The sequence below is a fragment of the Ziziphus jujuba genome, chromosome 7, assembly GCF_031755915.1.
Source record: "Ziziphus jujuba cultivar Dongzao chromosome 7, ASM3175591v1".
Lineage (NCBI taxonomy): Eukaryota > Viridiplantae > Streptophyta > Magnoliopsida > Rosales > Rhamnaceae > Ziziphus > Ziziphus jujuba.
The window spans coordinates 2,092,028-2,105,978 of NC_083385.1; the positions used below are offsets into that span (position 1 = coordinate 2,092,028).

Below are 13,951 nucleotides of genomic sequence, written 5' to 3' on the forward strand. Positions count from 1 at the left end.
TAAATTAATGCTTTTTTATTTAAATAAAATAAAATAGTGGACAAGGAAAGCATCTTCTTTGGGGCGTTGCTTGACCGGCTTTCTCTGGCTCTTGGAATGACGGGACGGTGTAATATGAATTAATTAAACCTATTTAAAACACGTTTCATAAATGTATTATTTAATACTTTTGAAAAAAAGAAATGATTTCAACCAAAACATAGAAGTATTGCTAATAAATTAATGATTTTGTGCTGGTCGTTGCCTCGTCGGAGGAAGCTCAGGCGGAGTTCAAGTCAGCTTCTTTTTATTTCTCTTTCTATATTTCTATTGAGAATTTTCTCTTTGACCCCATCTTCTCTGTCTCTTTGTTTCTCTGAGTGCTCTGTGCGTTTTGCCAATGGAGATGGATCACAGATCTGATTCCGACGATTCGAAGCCGGCGGAAGACCTCAAACCCACCCATCCGGAACAAAAGGAAGAAAACCAAGCTGAAGAAGAAGGGCTCGCTTACAGTGATCCTAAGCCCACCTCCAATGATTCCTCCAACACTGGGTAATTTTTGCCTCTGTATTTTTCTCTACGCGCGTTTTTTTTTTTTTTTCCTTTTCAAATTTTCTCTTTTCTTCATTGAATTTTCCAGTAACAGAAAAAAGGGTTTTTTTTTTTTCTTTTTTTGTTCTTTTCTTTTTTTTTTTTTTTTTTTTTGCGTTCAAAGATTTGATTTTTCTTTCCATGTATTTTATGGCTGTGACTTCTGTAAACATTTAAATGCAATTCTAACTTTGATTCGCTGCTTATAGTGCAGTAAATAGAAGGGTTGGTTCAACAATTTTTATTTTCTTAGATAAATTAATCGACTTTTATTGTCTTCTGAACCGTGACGTTGTTTTAACTTGTGCATGAGGTTCTAGAGGCTGCCGGACATAAAAGCTGATAGTGTGTGTGTGTGTGTGTAGGGTTCAATTTGAAATATATGACAAAGGTCGGTTATTTATGCCTTGGCCTTAGGCATGTTAAAGTTTCTGCGACTCGAACAAGTTATCAAACTTTTGTTAAGAAGGTCACTGCAATATTCTTGTCTGGTTGAATAGGTCCAGTTCCCATATTTAAATTGCCCAAAACCCAGTCACCAAATTTGCTAAGTATATTATGTATTTTGTCCTTTAGAACTTAAAGATACTGCAAATGATAATTCTGTATAATATTACTTTGTCGCTTCATTTTCATGTCACATCTATTTGGTCTGCCACCTCACAAGACTTAGATCTAGAACATACGAGTTCCTGATTCACAAGATGTGCGGAACCTCTCATTCAGAGAAGACACAGAAAGTTTGTCTTTCAGTTCCTGGTTTCACTGGAAATTGGAAGGCCATTTGTACCCAAGGCTGTTTTGCCCATTAAACATGGAAATATGATATGGTCAAAACTCCCTTATTTGTGCTTGGCAATAACTATGAAATTTAGTGGTTATTATTTTTTGCTTCTAGCAAGGCAAATTAGAATTACAAAATTGGGTAATTACTTTGTGGCTTCCAAGTGATTTTTCAAAGAGTAATTTACATCAAATTTGTTAGCGCTCCCCCATTTTTGCTCGGTATTCTGCCATCCTATGCACAAAAATATGTTTTATCTGCATGTTTAAGTTAATAATTTTAAGATAATTTGATTGTAATTACAATAGTGGCTTCTGTGTGTAATGAGAAAATATAAGTCATAGGAAGAATGGTGATGAGTAAAGGAGTTTTTAGTGTATCTATATATCAGGCTCACATGATTTTTTCCCTTTTGTTTTTTGGGATGTTTGAGACCCAGAATGTTGCCATTATCTGGAACAAATGCTACCATAGGTACTCCAGCTCCGCTTACCATATTTTATGGTGGGAAAGTTAGTGTCTTTAATGCAATTCCTGAAGAAAAGGTTTTCTTTCCAAACCCATTGGTAAATTTCATCACTTGACTCCATGTGTCATGTGCTGATGGATCCTGTTTTTCCCTTTTTTTCTTAACAGGTTCGAGAGATTATGTTAATTGCTTCTGCTGCTAGTGTCGTTAAGGCTGGTGAGATGAAGAACACTGGGACCAGCTATCCCTCCAGTCCACTTAATCCAGGGTCTCCTGCACGGCAAAATACTGCAACTGCCATGGGTTCACTGCTGGCCCAGCTCAACCCTGCTCAGAAAAGCTCTCTTTGCAAATTGCAAGCTGGTAATAGTGTTTCAGTAAAGGAAAAAAATATATATATATACATATATATATATATATATATATGATAGTGACGATATGGAATGGTCTACTTTATTCTCTTCTATAAGAATAATTAAAGATGATTTATGATAATATAATTTTGTCTTGATTTAGAATTTCCAATTGCAAGGAGACACTCCCTTCAGCGGTTCTTGGAGAAGCGTCGGGACAGGTATACCCCTTTAGACACTGCAGTACCATCCTCCCTTTCTCACATATGAGTGTACACCATACAGAAACCATCTCAGTTCTTTACTCTTATATTTTGCAACTTGCACTTTCATGAGAAGCCTAGTTCATAAAAAATGCTAAGTCGTATAAGATCTGCCTATCACAGAACCTGTAACATTATGTTTGGCATTCCTTCTCTGGTCCATGAAATCTTTTATGTAATACTCAATCTAAGTTATTTTACATCGAGCTCATTGACCATTGTTTTGTTTCTCTCTTTATAATTTTTTGGTTGTTTCTTGCAGGTTGGTGACCAAGAGTCCATATCCTTCTCCATTTGCCACCAAAATGGATGACAATGCAAATCCTGACCTGAGCGCTAAATCTTCACCAGATTCAGGTTTCTTCAAACAATCTCTTACGTCCCAGGAAGAACATCAAACTGCGCACGTTGCACGAGCTAATTAGAAAGTCTTCATTGTATTATGGAGAACTTTCTGTCAATCTTACTACATATCTTGGACATAATTTAGTGAACTATTTATGGTAATGTTTGACACGTCTTCAGACTTGATAGACAATTCATAACTGTGTCATGATAACTTAGAAAAATAATGAGAAATTAAGTTTGTGGCATTCTATGTTTGTAGGGAATATGTACACATGTTTGCCTCAAGACACTTGATTTGTATTCTAAACTAGATTTCTTAATGTTGATATTATTATAAACTTGCCTAAGATTGACAAACCATTGCGTCCTTTCTGCTTGAAAACCAGCTGCTACTGTTCTTTGTGATTGATCTGGAATATATTTTATCGTAAGATTATGGGTGGTACTTAAAATGAGTCTAAAGAGAACCCGCTGGCATGGTCGTCCAAGAAATTATTGGTTAGAGCAACATTATGTTAAAAAATTAAACCAGCCCAACCGGAACTCTTAGAATGCATTTCATTGCATCCTATGCTAAATTTTCCGAAGCTGGTGAAAGCTAAACTTCACAAGGGACGCAGAAAAACACATCCCGTGTTCCATTTATGCTTTGGCTACGCATGAAGCTGTCTTTTTCAAGTCTTTACCTATTTTTCTACTAAAAACGACCTAGGAAAATGAGTAGACATCCAACCAGATGAGGAACATTAAGTCGACAACCTAGGAGATAAAAAGATCACTTTAGATGATTTTTCCGTTTCTAATTCCTTAAGGGAAATTAAAATTAGTAGGAGGTTCCACGAGCAAGTTCACTGAAGTTCATAAGAAAGTACATGCAAGGTTCAAACCATCAAAAGCCAGAATCTACAAAGTCTTAAGTACCATTTATGGTCTACAAGCCAAAACAGTAGTACAAAATTCCAGACCAGATAGTTTAAGATTGAAGCAGGCGATCAAGTTATAGCTTTAGAAACTCTGTCATGCACGTTCTGCTTAGTGAGCGCTGCGCAGGATTCCATGCAAGTAGCCACCAGTCATGACAAGCGAGACAAGGGATACAACACCTGCTGGAAATATCTTCCCTGACGACTTGAAACGAGAACCCATAACAAACAGAAGTGCAGCAGAGACCTGGAAATCAGACATTGATGAAAACAAAATTATGAAGTCGACTGAAAAATTACAAACAAGAAACCCCTTCAGCAATTAGCAATCCAGCAAAAATTGTGAGTTGATACGTAAAGAGTACAGATTTCTCACCAAACCCGATGGATGATGCAAATACAGGGCTTGTGGAAGCTTAGTATAAACATAATACAATATGGCAGCTGATAATCCCCCAGACAACAACGACTTCTGGCTGCCACTCTTCAAATAGCCCATGAGTCCACCCACTATCAAAGAAAAAACACAAAATTCAGTCTGATTAGGGCAAAATGAACTCCCAAGGGAAAAAGGGTGCAATCAAAAACAGACTGTGTCCAGGTTGCTAATTGCAGAACATTGGACTTGAGAGAAAAAATTGTTCAAGATCTATGTTTTGTCTCTTTCAAATATATATATATATATATAAAAGATCAATATTTTGTCATCAGTAAACTAAGTACAGAGCCTGCAATAGTAAGAAATATCTACTTGGATGAAATATAATCAAAAATTTCCGAACCCAGTGATGATTAATAGAGTCCTTTGACCTTGGTCGTGGAAATAACTTTTCCATGCTGATCAGATGGGTTTAAATTTTTAGTTTTATTATATCAGTTCATATTAAGCACAAGGCTTGATACAAGACCACGAAAACGGTTATCAGAACTTATGATTTCAAAATTTCTTAAACATCTTTATTAAAGAGAATCTATCATTAGCAAATTGACTCGTATCAAATGTCCAAAACGTTCCTATAAAAGAGACTCTCAACTGCAAAAGATACTGATATATAATAAAGGGGGAAATTACTAACATTTACGCAGTAAATTTCTCACAAAGACAAAAATCTTCAGGCACTCAACCAATTCGAAACTCTTATAAAGCATTTAGGACAATAATTGAATAAATTAAGAAAATCTCATGATTCATGAATAGTCAACCAAAAGGACTATTAGCTTTGATGGCAAAGACACAGATTTGGCGTAAACAAAGCAAAGATCAGGATATTACTAAAGGACTAGTATTTCATACCTCCAACGAGTGCAGCATAACCTAAAGTCAACTTCTGAGACATTGACAAAGCCATTTTCTTCTTCTTCCCGTCTGATCTGTCCTCTCCCTCACCTTCGTTTCCTCCTCCGCCTCCGCCTCCGCCTCCTCCTCTACCGCCTCCGTCACCGTCACCGGCACTACCACCACCACCACCACCACTGCCGCTATCCAATTCGATGTCGACCTCCTTTGTTCCAGAATCCACGGAAAGGTTAGAAGACGCTGTGGGACCAGAAACGACACCGACAGAAATGGAGTCTTGACGGGATGTAGAGAAACCAAAGGAAGCTTGAAAACCTTGATGTCTGCTTAACTTCAAAGGGCTCGATTGCAGTAGTCGTCGACCTCCACCGCTTGAAGAAATGCTACTGCCGCGGTTATCAGAATGTAATAATCCGATTTTGGGTCGCAGCAGAAGAGACGACTGTGAAACACCACACAAAGTCTCTGCCATGTGTATTCGCTTCTCGTAACTTCATTCCTCGAATTTTTTTTCTTTTAAATATTTATTTTTGGCCTTTTATTTTTATTTTAAAATCTCTGAAGGATTTCGATGTCGTTTTTTCTTTTCTACGACGTGTTTGGATGTCGTTGATTAGTTGCATAATTTAGCAAAACAAAACGATTACCAAAAAAAAAAAAGTGCCTGAAAGCATGATTCATAAAAAAAATAATAAATTCATTAAAAAAAATACAAGAATTAATAAATTTGAAACAAATTTAGTAAAGAGTAAAATGAATTTTAGTCTATTTTACTTTTTAGTTTGTTCCAATTTCGAAGCCTACACTCCAATGGAAAATTGTTTATGAAATTCTCAATTACTTCTATTTGTGCATATTTATGTGAACTTAGTGATTAATTTTCGTCACTTTTAAGCACAATAACATTTAGGATTTCAAGAAACTAAGCTATATTGAAAAATCATTAAAAAAAGAATACCTCCTAGAAGTCTTTAAAACAAAAACAAAAAAAGGAAAGAAAAAAAAAATGTCATAAGAATTATACACTATTTCCTGGTTCTCATAACTTGAATTTGAAAGGTGGATGATTAGTTACGTAATAAGAATGAGCGAGCAACAATCTCGTTAAACATGGCTTTTCTACGTTCACATTCACTGCTGCTTCCCATATGAACAGAATTCATATTTGAAATACAGGTACACTCTAAGAAGCAAGTACAACTGGATATTCTAGTTGGCTTGGTCATGCCCGTTATGTTGGTTATCCTCATCAATAGCTGCTTCTCCATCCCCATAATGAATCCATGGTAGCATCGACTCGAACAAAACAGCCAATGCATTCCGATTCGCAACATTACGAGGAGCATGGATGCCATCGTTTGGGATCACCACCTGTTGTTCCCCGTTATGCACACCATCTCTCATCCTTGGGTCGACCATAAAATTTTGCAGATTTTCAGGCGGAGCAGCTGGCACTGAGTAAGAAAAATCGGAAACTGACAAATGGCGGTACCTAGTAAACAAGAAGCAGCAATCATTCTCCGAAAGACAATAAATTTAATTGTTTTCTAGCTGAGCTCATGTGAATGCTATATACTGCAAGTAAGAAATAGAAAGAAAACAGATGGTAACAGCAGCTAAAGCAAAACTATGCACAAATAAGAACACATTTATACTCACTCATTTTTCTCAGACGAGAATGCTTCCTTTCTCACACAAGCCCAATCCTTCACATCAGAACTATTATTTTTAAGTGTCTCAATCACCAATTGCGCAGCATCCTTTAACAATTTTTGCGGATCTGGTAGCCTCCATATAATGTAATTGCTTTCAACATATATACTAATCAGGTGATCCAAGGATGGGATCCCCACTTGTTCTGCTCGGAAAAATGAATTCTTAAGTATATTTGTCCAAAATTTGTCCTTCAAAGGGACCTTCTCTACCAGTTTCTTCAGGACTGAGGGGTGAAGCATCAGAGCCTGCTTCATAAGATCGGTTGAGCTAGACTTAGTGGTAGCAACTTGAGCACCTTTTGAAGATTCATCTTTCTCAAGATAAAAGCGACAAGTGGCAAGGGAATATGAGAAATTTGGAAACAACCACAAGGAATTATCACTTTCATAGTCTTCAGAGAACTGTTCTAGCCACGCATACTCCTCTGCTCTTAAAGCAAAATAGTCAATACAGAACAGGGCCCCCATTGGATCATCGGAATCTAGTGAAAGCAACAACTTGCAAACTTCCAAAGCAGATCGATGACAACCACGCCTATCCATATTTTTCATGTGAGCGAAAAGTGTTGTGAACATAGGTTTATTTGTTTCATGGCTGAATTTCAATTGACAATTACCCTGCATAGGGGTGAACATTGGATGCCAGGCACATTCTAAAGCATATAAACATTTTGAGATAGCATCTGCTGACATTTGATGCTCACCCACAAACTTGAGGTACTCCGCCATTGTTAAAAGTGAATCCAAGTGGTAAGGATGGTACATCAAAATACTTGCAATGCCATTAAGATCATGAATAGCTTTTGCAGCTTCAAATGCACTCTGAGCTTGAGAATAAGACGATGAGTGCACATATCTACATGGTTTAAAGTCACGATAAGAAAGCTATAGCATCAACCACCATAACAATATTGACCATATGTGTATCCTGATAAAGTCTAAGCTATCAATATAAACACAGGAAAACTAAAATTGAAGAAATAAAACAAGCATGAAGGACAAAGTAGTTTACAGGTTCTTCTCCCCATAGAACTACTGAACCCATCTTCATGCACATACAATATTTTTACATAATACAATTGCTTCTATAGAGACAATCTAAAAATGCAAATATCCCTGCCTAACCCACGATATTCTTGAAAAGAGTGTATGTCTACACCTCAAGCCTTAAGCATTGTCGACAAAATTCGTTAAGTAGGTCTACATATGTATGGCTTATAGCCTTTCACTTCTTACATAGAGAGAGGTTTGTACTGCATACAAATAGCATATTAATATTTAATTCTCTAAGAGATGAAGCATATTAATATTTAATTCTTTAAGAGATGCCCATTAAATGTGTCAAGTCATTTTATATATGATAATTTAAGCAGTAAGTACTAGTATCCTTTCTATTTGTTATCGAAAATCAGAAAATATAACTACAAATACCAGAAGGATTAAGGGAAAAAACCAGAAGGGTTAAGGACAAAAATAGAAAAGAGAAAAATTGTCACTACCAAGCAACAAAAAATAATCTTACCTAAAGTAGTGGTATCCATCCTTCACTTCCAAAAATTCCATGGAGAAAGAACCATCCCAGCGAGGCCAATTTTCTGATGGGGAGACAAGAATAGTCTTTCTAGGATTATGACCACCTCGCCTTCCACCACGAGCCTGTCTAGAACTGCCAGTTTGATTACTTTTCTCAAATGAATTTACTACCTTGGAACCAAATATTCTTCTGAGTTCATTATCAGCATTTAGATATTTTGGATCTACTTGTAATATTGAGGGTGTACATTTTTTAACTGGCCTATCCCAATTTCTTGTATTTTTTAGTTTGGCCTTTCCATTGGCAGGTTGATCACTAGAAGAGTTAACTTCCAAAGTTAAAGTTTTTAGAATCTCATCCAAGGGCTTCTCAACTTTATTTGTACTTGGAAAAGAAGCCTCCTTGCTTTTCTTCTTTTTCTTTTTCTTTGATTTTTGATTAGACGTAGAAACAACATTGACACTATCTTTCATCTTACTCGGTAATGGCTTATCATCAGTTGCAGCCAAGGTTTCTGACTCATCCTCCTGCAGCCAAAAGGACGATTAAAAATTAAAAAAGCTAACAGAAAATTGCTACTGTTTTACTTCGTATATAATATTCTGTCAACAGGCTCTAAAATCAAAGTCAGATAATGAGCCTAGAAAAACATAATCTTTATCCTCCGTTTTCAATTAAAATTTGAATCTTTATCCTCCGTTTTCAATGAAAATTTGTTTTCCCCGAAGAAAAGTACAATCTCCAATCTTCAGAAAGCCACAGACACATATTACTTCACAAGAACAGCAATTGGAGGCTAAGTTCAAGATAAAAGGCACATAACGATAATTAGTACTTCATATCATACGGAATACCCAATGAAAAGATTCTACTATCTAATTCCAGGTTGACGACTTGTCTTATGGGTAATTGACAGCTTGAAAAATCTTAAATTCAAAGGAAATAACTAATAGAAAGCGTTCTGAAAGCCTAACTAGAAACCAAATGGATAGGGGCATTTGTAAAACTTGGCACACTGAATTTAATCAAGCATGTACAACAAGTTGGGGCAGCAAACAACAATTAGGGATAGAGGAATAACAACAACAACCAAAAAAAAAAAAAAGGCTAAAGAAAGCAAGGAATAGGGGAATATAAAATTGAGGATTGGGATCAGAACCTGGTCAGAATCATGGTCATCATCGTTTAGGAGGTCAAACGGATTTATTGAAGAATTAGCAACGGAATTATTTCCATTGGTTTGCTGGTTTTCATCATCTTCATCTTCATCATCTTCATCTTCATATTGTTGGTGGGTTTCTACATGTTGAGCGTGGTTTTGGAGGAGCTGTTGTTCTTGTTCTTTGAGAACTTTCTTCAGCAATCGAGCCGACATCACTCAAATCTCAAGTTCGATACGCTCCTCTGCAACGCTCTTTACCAGCGCGGAATTTCCGAAATAGCTTAGACCCTGTTGGCCGATTTGGATTTGGACTCGGATTCGATTTTGGTCCGGTATTCCAAAGAAGAAGACACAACAACTATTAAGGCGGTGCGGCCAATATTCGCCCCTTCGTTTCACCGGGTTCGCGAGTTCTCACCTTACCGGTTTGTGCCTTCCCCCTCGTCGCTCCCTTCTTTCCGCGTCTGCCACGTCATTGTATGACCCTTTACGGCTCTTAAAACCACTCTCTTTTGGATTTACCTTCATTTATAATTTAAAATAATTAATTATCTTTTTAAAAATCATTTTTTTATAAAATTTTTAAAAATCATGTTACAGAAATTCTTAATTTGTAATGCCTGTACTTGCAAAATATGCTTATGCATTACAAAATTCAAGAAATTATTAAAAAAAATTTCCTTTTTAATAAGGAATTAGGATTTTGATATGAGTTTTTCCATGTGGTATAAATCTCCTTATAAATATATGTGACAAGAATATTTCATGTTGTAGATGCGTTTGCCATAGCCAAAAAGTTGTGTTTTGTAGACAAATCCATGTTTGTAACATAATAGAAATTTGAAAAAAAGTATATATCCCTCTTTTGTCAACTCTTGTCGATAAAGTTACATTACATGGAACAAAACAAAAACAAAACCCCAAAAGAAAAATGTCCATATACAATCCATATCAGTACTACCGCATGCCAGAAGAAATATTTGTTCCTCGATTATGGACCATATCATGCTTTTTACGTTGATAAAGTTAATGATTTGAGCTCAGCAACCATAATGTCGATCATGGCCCTTCCACAACCAAGCGTGGGCATACTTGTACGGCGTGAGGTTTTGCAAGCTCTCTGGCGTTGATTGCGGAGATTTCCAAGGCCACACCCCACAGCCACAGGGATGGAGCTGGAAGAAGAGCGATAATTGAGGGGAGGCCCAAGGGCCAGAGGCAACAGGGCGGGATATACAAGTGCATAGCTCTTTTAAATATGAAAAAGTAAGGGTTGGATGCCATCACCATGTGAACGGTATCGGAGACTATATGATTAGCCACACCACCAATGGCCGCAACCATCATTGCACACACCATAGGTGGCCGGGCATGCATTTAATTTGTTCTCTTATCATTGCTCTTTGCTTTTTACTCAATTACAACTCTCTTTATTTTATTTTTACTATAATTAATTAATAACTATTTGGAATTCAAGCTAGCAATAGCATCTTGTGGATTATTGTTTAGTTTTCTACTGGCCCCTGCTTCAATCATACAAGAAAGTTTTATGTTTTTTATGCGGATTTTTAAACCGTTTACAGGGGCAACATATTTGGGGATAACCCAAAAAAAAAAGTGACCAAATGATGAGGGTCTTTAATGGAGTGGATTAACGAGCTCTGCAATGGAATTTGACAAGATAGTTGGTGGTGAGGCAATGAATTGATTATTATATTTGGAGATGATCTTCATGACATGACCCACAAAGCAGAAAGCGAATTATTCATGCTGACTTTTTTTAGTTTTAATTCCACATAGGACGTACATGGTTTGCGCCGCTGCCCATGTAGGAAACTTTTTTTCCCGAACAAAAAGCAAAGCTACCTAGGCCGCTTAGCAAGTATAAAAGCGAGCACCCTATAGGGTATTTTGATATGTACCTCTTCCTATCGAGTTTGATAGTTAACAACGACCAAGACCGGGTCTTTTATTTTGAAGAAACGCCATGGGGAATGGTCCTCGCAATTTGAAGAATGCAGTTATAGCTCTACTAGCTCCTCTTCCTTCCATTATCTTCTACATCTCGTTCCTTAACCACTTTCACCGTGTTAGTACCTCAGGAAATGTTGGAGATCAGTCTGTTTCTCTCTCTACCCTCTGGACATGGTGCTATCAGCATCCTCTTCTGTTAGCCAATGTTCTCTTCTTCCTCAATGTGAATGTCCTCTTCTGGATCATCAGCCACATCCAATCCAGTCACTGGGTTCGTCAATTAATTCCCAAAAGTCTTCCTCTTTTTTCTTTTTTTTCTTTTTTTTCTTTTTTTTAACTTCTAATTCTTCTTTCACGTCTGATTAGTTTAAATTTATTCGTTTTTTTTTTTTTAATTTTTATTAACGGAGCAGATGATCGACTTGTATTGGACGGTGATACCGGTGATGCTTGTCAATTACTATGCCACTCACCCTTTGGCTCGGTATAACGGGTGGAGATCCAAGATCGCTATTTTGTTGACTTGGGTTTGGAGTCTAAGGCTTAGCCATAACTATTTCCGGCGAGAAAAGTGGCAATGGGGAGCCAGGGAGGACTGGAGGTTCACCAATATGCGGCTTCAGTATGGCAAGCACTGGTGGTGGGTTTCCTTCTTTGCCGTCTATGTCTCTCAACAGGTACGTGACGTGTTTTTCTTATTTCATGTAGTATATCAAAAGGTTGGAAAGTTTGTCATGCCGAATAAGAACTCTGGACAACTGTTTGATGAAATGCCGCACTAGGAATACCAACCTTTGCCTTCGGTTTTTTTTATTTTTTCATCTTCTGCAGGTATTTCTGATTGGTATATGCCTTCCATTTTATGTGATCCACTCAGTGGATGAGCCACTGAACATCTGGGACTTTGTTGCCATCATTGTTTGCACAAGTGGAATCGTGGTAGCGTTCTTTGCTGATACACAACTGCATGACTTCGTGAGTAGAAACGAGAAACTGAAAGAGCTAGGGAAGCCATTGGTGGCCAATCTTGATAAGGGCTTATGGCATTATTCCCGGCATCCCAATTACTGTGGGGAGCAACTGTGGTGGTGGGGGCTAGTTATATTTGCATGGAATTTGGGACACGCATGGACCTTTATTGGCTCTTTCATCAATACTATGTGTTTAGCTTATGTGACTAAGCTTGTAGAAGACCGGATGCTGAAACAAGATTATAGAGCAGAAGCATACAGGCTTTATCAGAAGACAACATCAGTTTGGATTCCTTGGTTCAAGTCGTCCCTAGATGGAGGAAAGGATAAGAAAGCTTAGTTCCAATTTTCCTCTGCAACCTATATAACTGGTAGACGGCTTTATTTGTATTTCAAATTTTCGTGTGTTTCCTTGTTCTCTAGCACTTTTAATGAACTCTTTTTTTTGTGGTGAATCACTTGAGATGAACTCTGTTTATTTGAAAAGAAAGTCAGTTTTCTCTGCGTGTAGTTATAGATTATCAAATCATTCTCTGCGTGTAGTTACAGATTATCAAATCATTGTATGAAATTGTATAGAAGTCATGTCCCCTTTCCAAACCAAATACCCTCAGAAACCTAGCTCTCTCTAGGTATGGAAGATCTGGTCTTTGCTTTATAGGAACCGAGGAAGTAACTCAGGTTTCTGCACATCATCGTAAAAAACCTTGATACGTAACTTTACATGGATTTTTTTTTTTTTTTTGGCTAAAATACAGGGATTATGTGTTGTGTTGGCATAGAAAATTATCAAACCATAAATCGAAGGCCACGTAGATCACTAGGTATCGCAGTCACTACCAAAACTATAAATAAAATATAAAATACCATAGATTGAGTATATATGAAAAAAGAGGAATGAAAGGCTGGCGAAGGGGTAACCTTTAGTCATGCTCACGTAAATGACAAACAGGGCAAATATCATGCAGGAGTGCTAATGGTCCACTCCATGGAAAATTATGAAAGTAATGCTCTGCTTGGTGGACGATCAGGAAGACCGGAGAAAAAAGAAACAAAGGCACGCTCCACGGGCAAAGACTGAAGAAGAGGACATCTCATACAAGGTGAGAAGACACAAAAAAAAAAAAGAAGCATTGAACAAAGCGGAAGCGAAAAAGGTTGCACCGAGCAGCCTTGACTAAAAGGGGAAGAGAGGAAAAAGAAGGTCAATTTTTCAAGGTGAACATTTTTTTTTTTTTTAATATAAAATATTTCAATGTTAACATGGTATAATAAGCTATTCATTATCAGACATTTTATAATTTTTTTTTTTTTTTAAGGTACATAGCGTATCTTGAGTTTATATTTCACTAAACTAATCATTCAGTTTAAATTACTGTCAGATATAATATTTTTCAATTAATTGCGAGGAAGGCGGCTCCAATGAAAAGCTTTGGACCAATAGTATAAATGGACCAATAATATAAATGAAAATTTTCATTCTTATTATTATACTTTATTCTTTATTTTGTTGTCCATATGGTCCTCCACGTCCACTATACATTTATTTTTGAGTTTGGTTTTTTTTTTTTTTTTTAAACAAATT

The 13,951-nt window shown here is 36.9% G+C and overlaps 4 protein-coding genes across 6 annotated transcripts; 2 read left to right on the top strand and 2 right to left on the bottom strand.

Annotated features, from left to right (window-relative positions):
- Window positions 1–30: 30 nt before the first annotated feature.
- LOC107423837 (protein TIFY 3B) lies at window positions 31–3,147 on the top strand. 3 transcript variants are annotated; one of them, XM_060818844.1, is made up of 6 exons: window positions 31–274; window positions 386–534; window positions 1,791–1,902; window positions 1,994–2,189; window positions 2,343–2,400; window positions 2,705–3,147. In XM_060818844.1, exons 2-6 carry the CDS (start codon window positions 386–388, stop codon window positions 2,865–2,867), a joined length of 678 nt encoding a protein of 225 aa, XP_060674827.1. In that variant the 5' UTR covers window positions 31–274; the 3' UTR covers window positions 2,868–3,147. The 3 variants fall into 3 exon arrangements, with proteins under 3 accessions (XP_060674827.1, XP_060674825.1, XP_060674826.1); XM_060818842.1 differs by having other exon boundaries at window positions 32–534; XM_060818843.1 differs by having other exon boundaries at window positions 35–534; window positions 1,797–1,902.
- Window positions 3,148–3,555: 408 nt separating this feature from the next.
- Window positions 3,556–5,524, bottom strand: LOC107423836 (protein FATTY ACID EXPORT 2, chloroplastic). Its single transcript, XM_016033474.4, has 3 exons — window positions 5,008–5,524; window positions 4,090–4,223; window positions 3,556–3,960 (listed from the first exon to the last, which is right to left on the bottom strand). Exons 1-3 carry the CDS (start codon window positions 5,480–5,482, stop codon window positions 3,823–3,825), a joined length of 747 nt encoding a protein of 248 aa, XP_015888960.3. The 5' UTR covers window positions 5,483–5,524; the 3' UTR covers window positions 3,556–3,822.
- Window positions 5,525–6,002: 478 nt separating this feature from the next.
- LOC107423850 (uncharacterized) lies at window positions 6,003–9,919 on the bottom strand. The gene is made up of 4 exons (XM_016033496.4): window positions 9,419–9,919; window positions 8,248–8,786; window positions 6,670–7,581; window positions 6,003–6,502 (listed from the first exon to the last, which is right to left on the bottom strand). The coding sequence occupies exons 1-4, from the start codon at window positions 9,632–9,634 to the stop codon at window positions 6,220–6,222; spliced, it is 1,950 nt and encodes a 649-aa protein (XP_015888982.2). The 5' UTR covers window positions 9,635–9,919; the 3' UTR covers window positions 6,003–6,219.
- A 1,076-nt stretch (window positions 9,920–10,995) lies between these two features.
- LOC107423812 (uncharacterized protein C594.04c) lies at window positions 10,996–12,876 on the top strand. Its single transcript, XM_016033449.4, has 3 exons — window positions 10,996–11,666; window positions 11,809–12,072; window positions 12,227–12,876. Exons 1-3 carry the CDS (start codon window positions 11,409–11,411, stop codon window positions 12,704–12,706), a joined length of 1,002 nt encoding a protein of 333 aa, XP_015888935.2. The 5' UTR covers window positions 10,996–11,408; the 3' UTR covers window positions 12,707–12,876.
- Window positions 12,877–13,951: the final 1,075 nt, after the last annotated feature.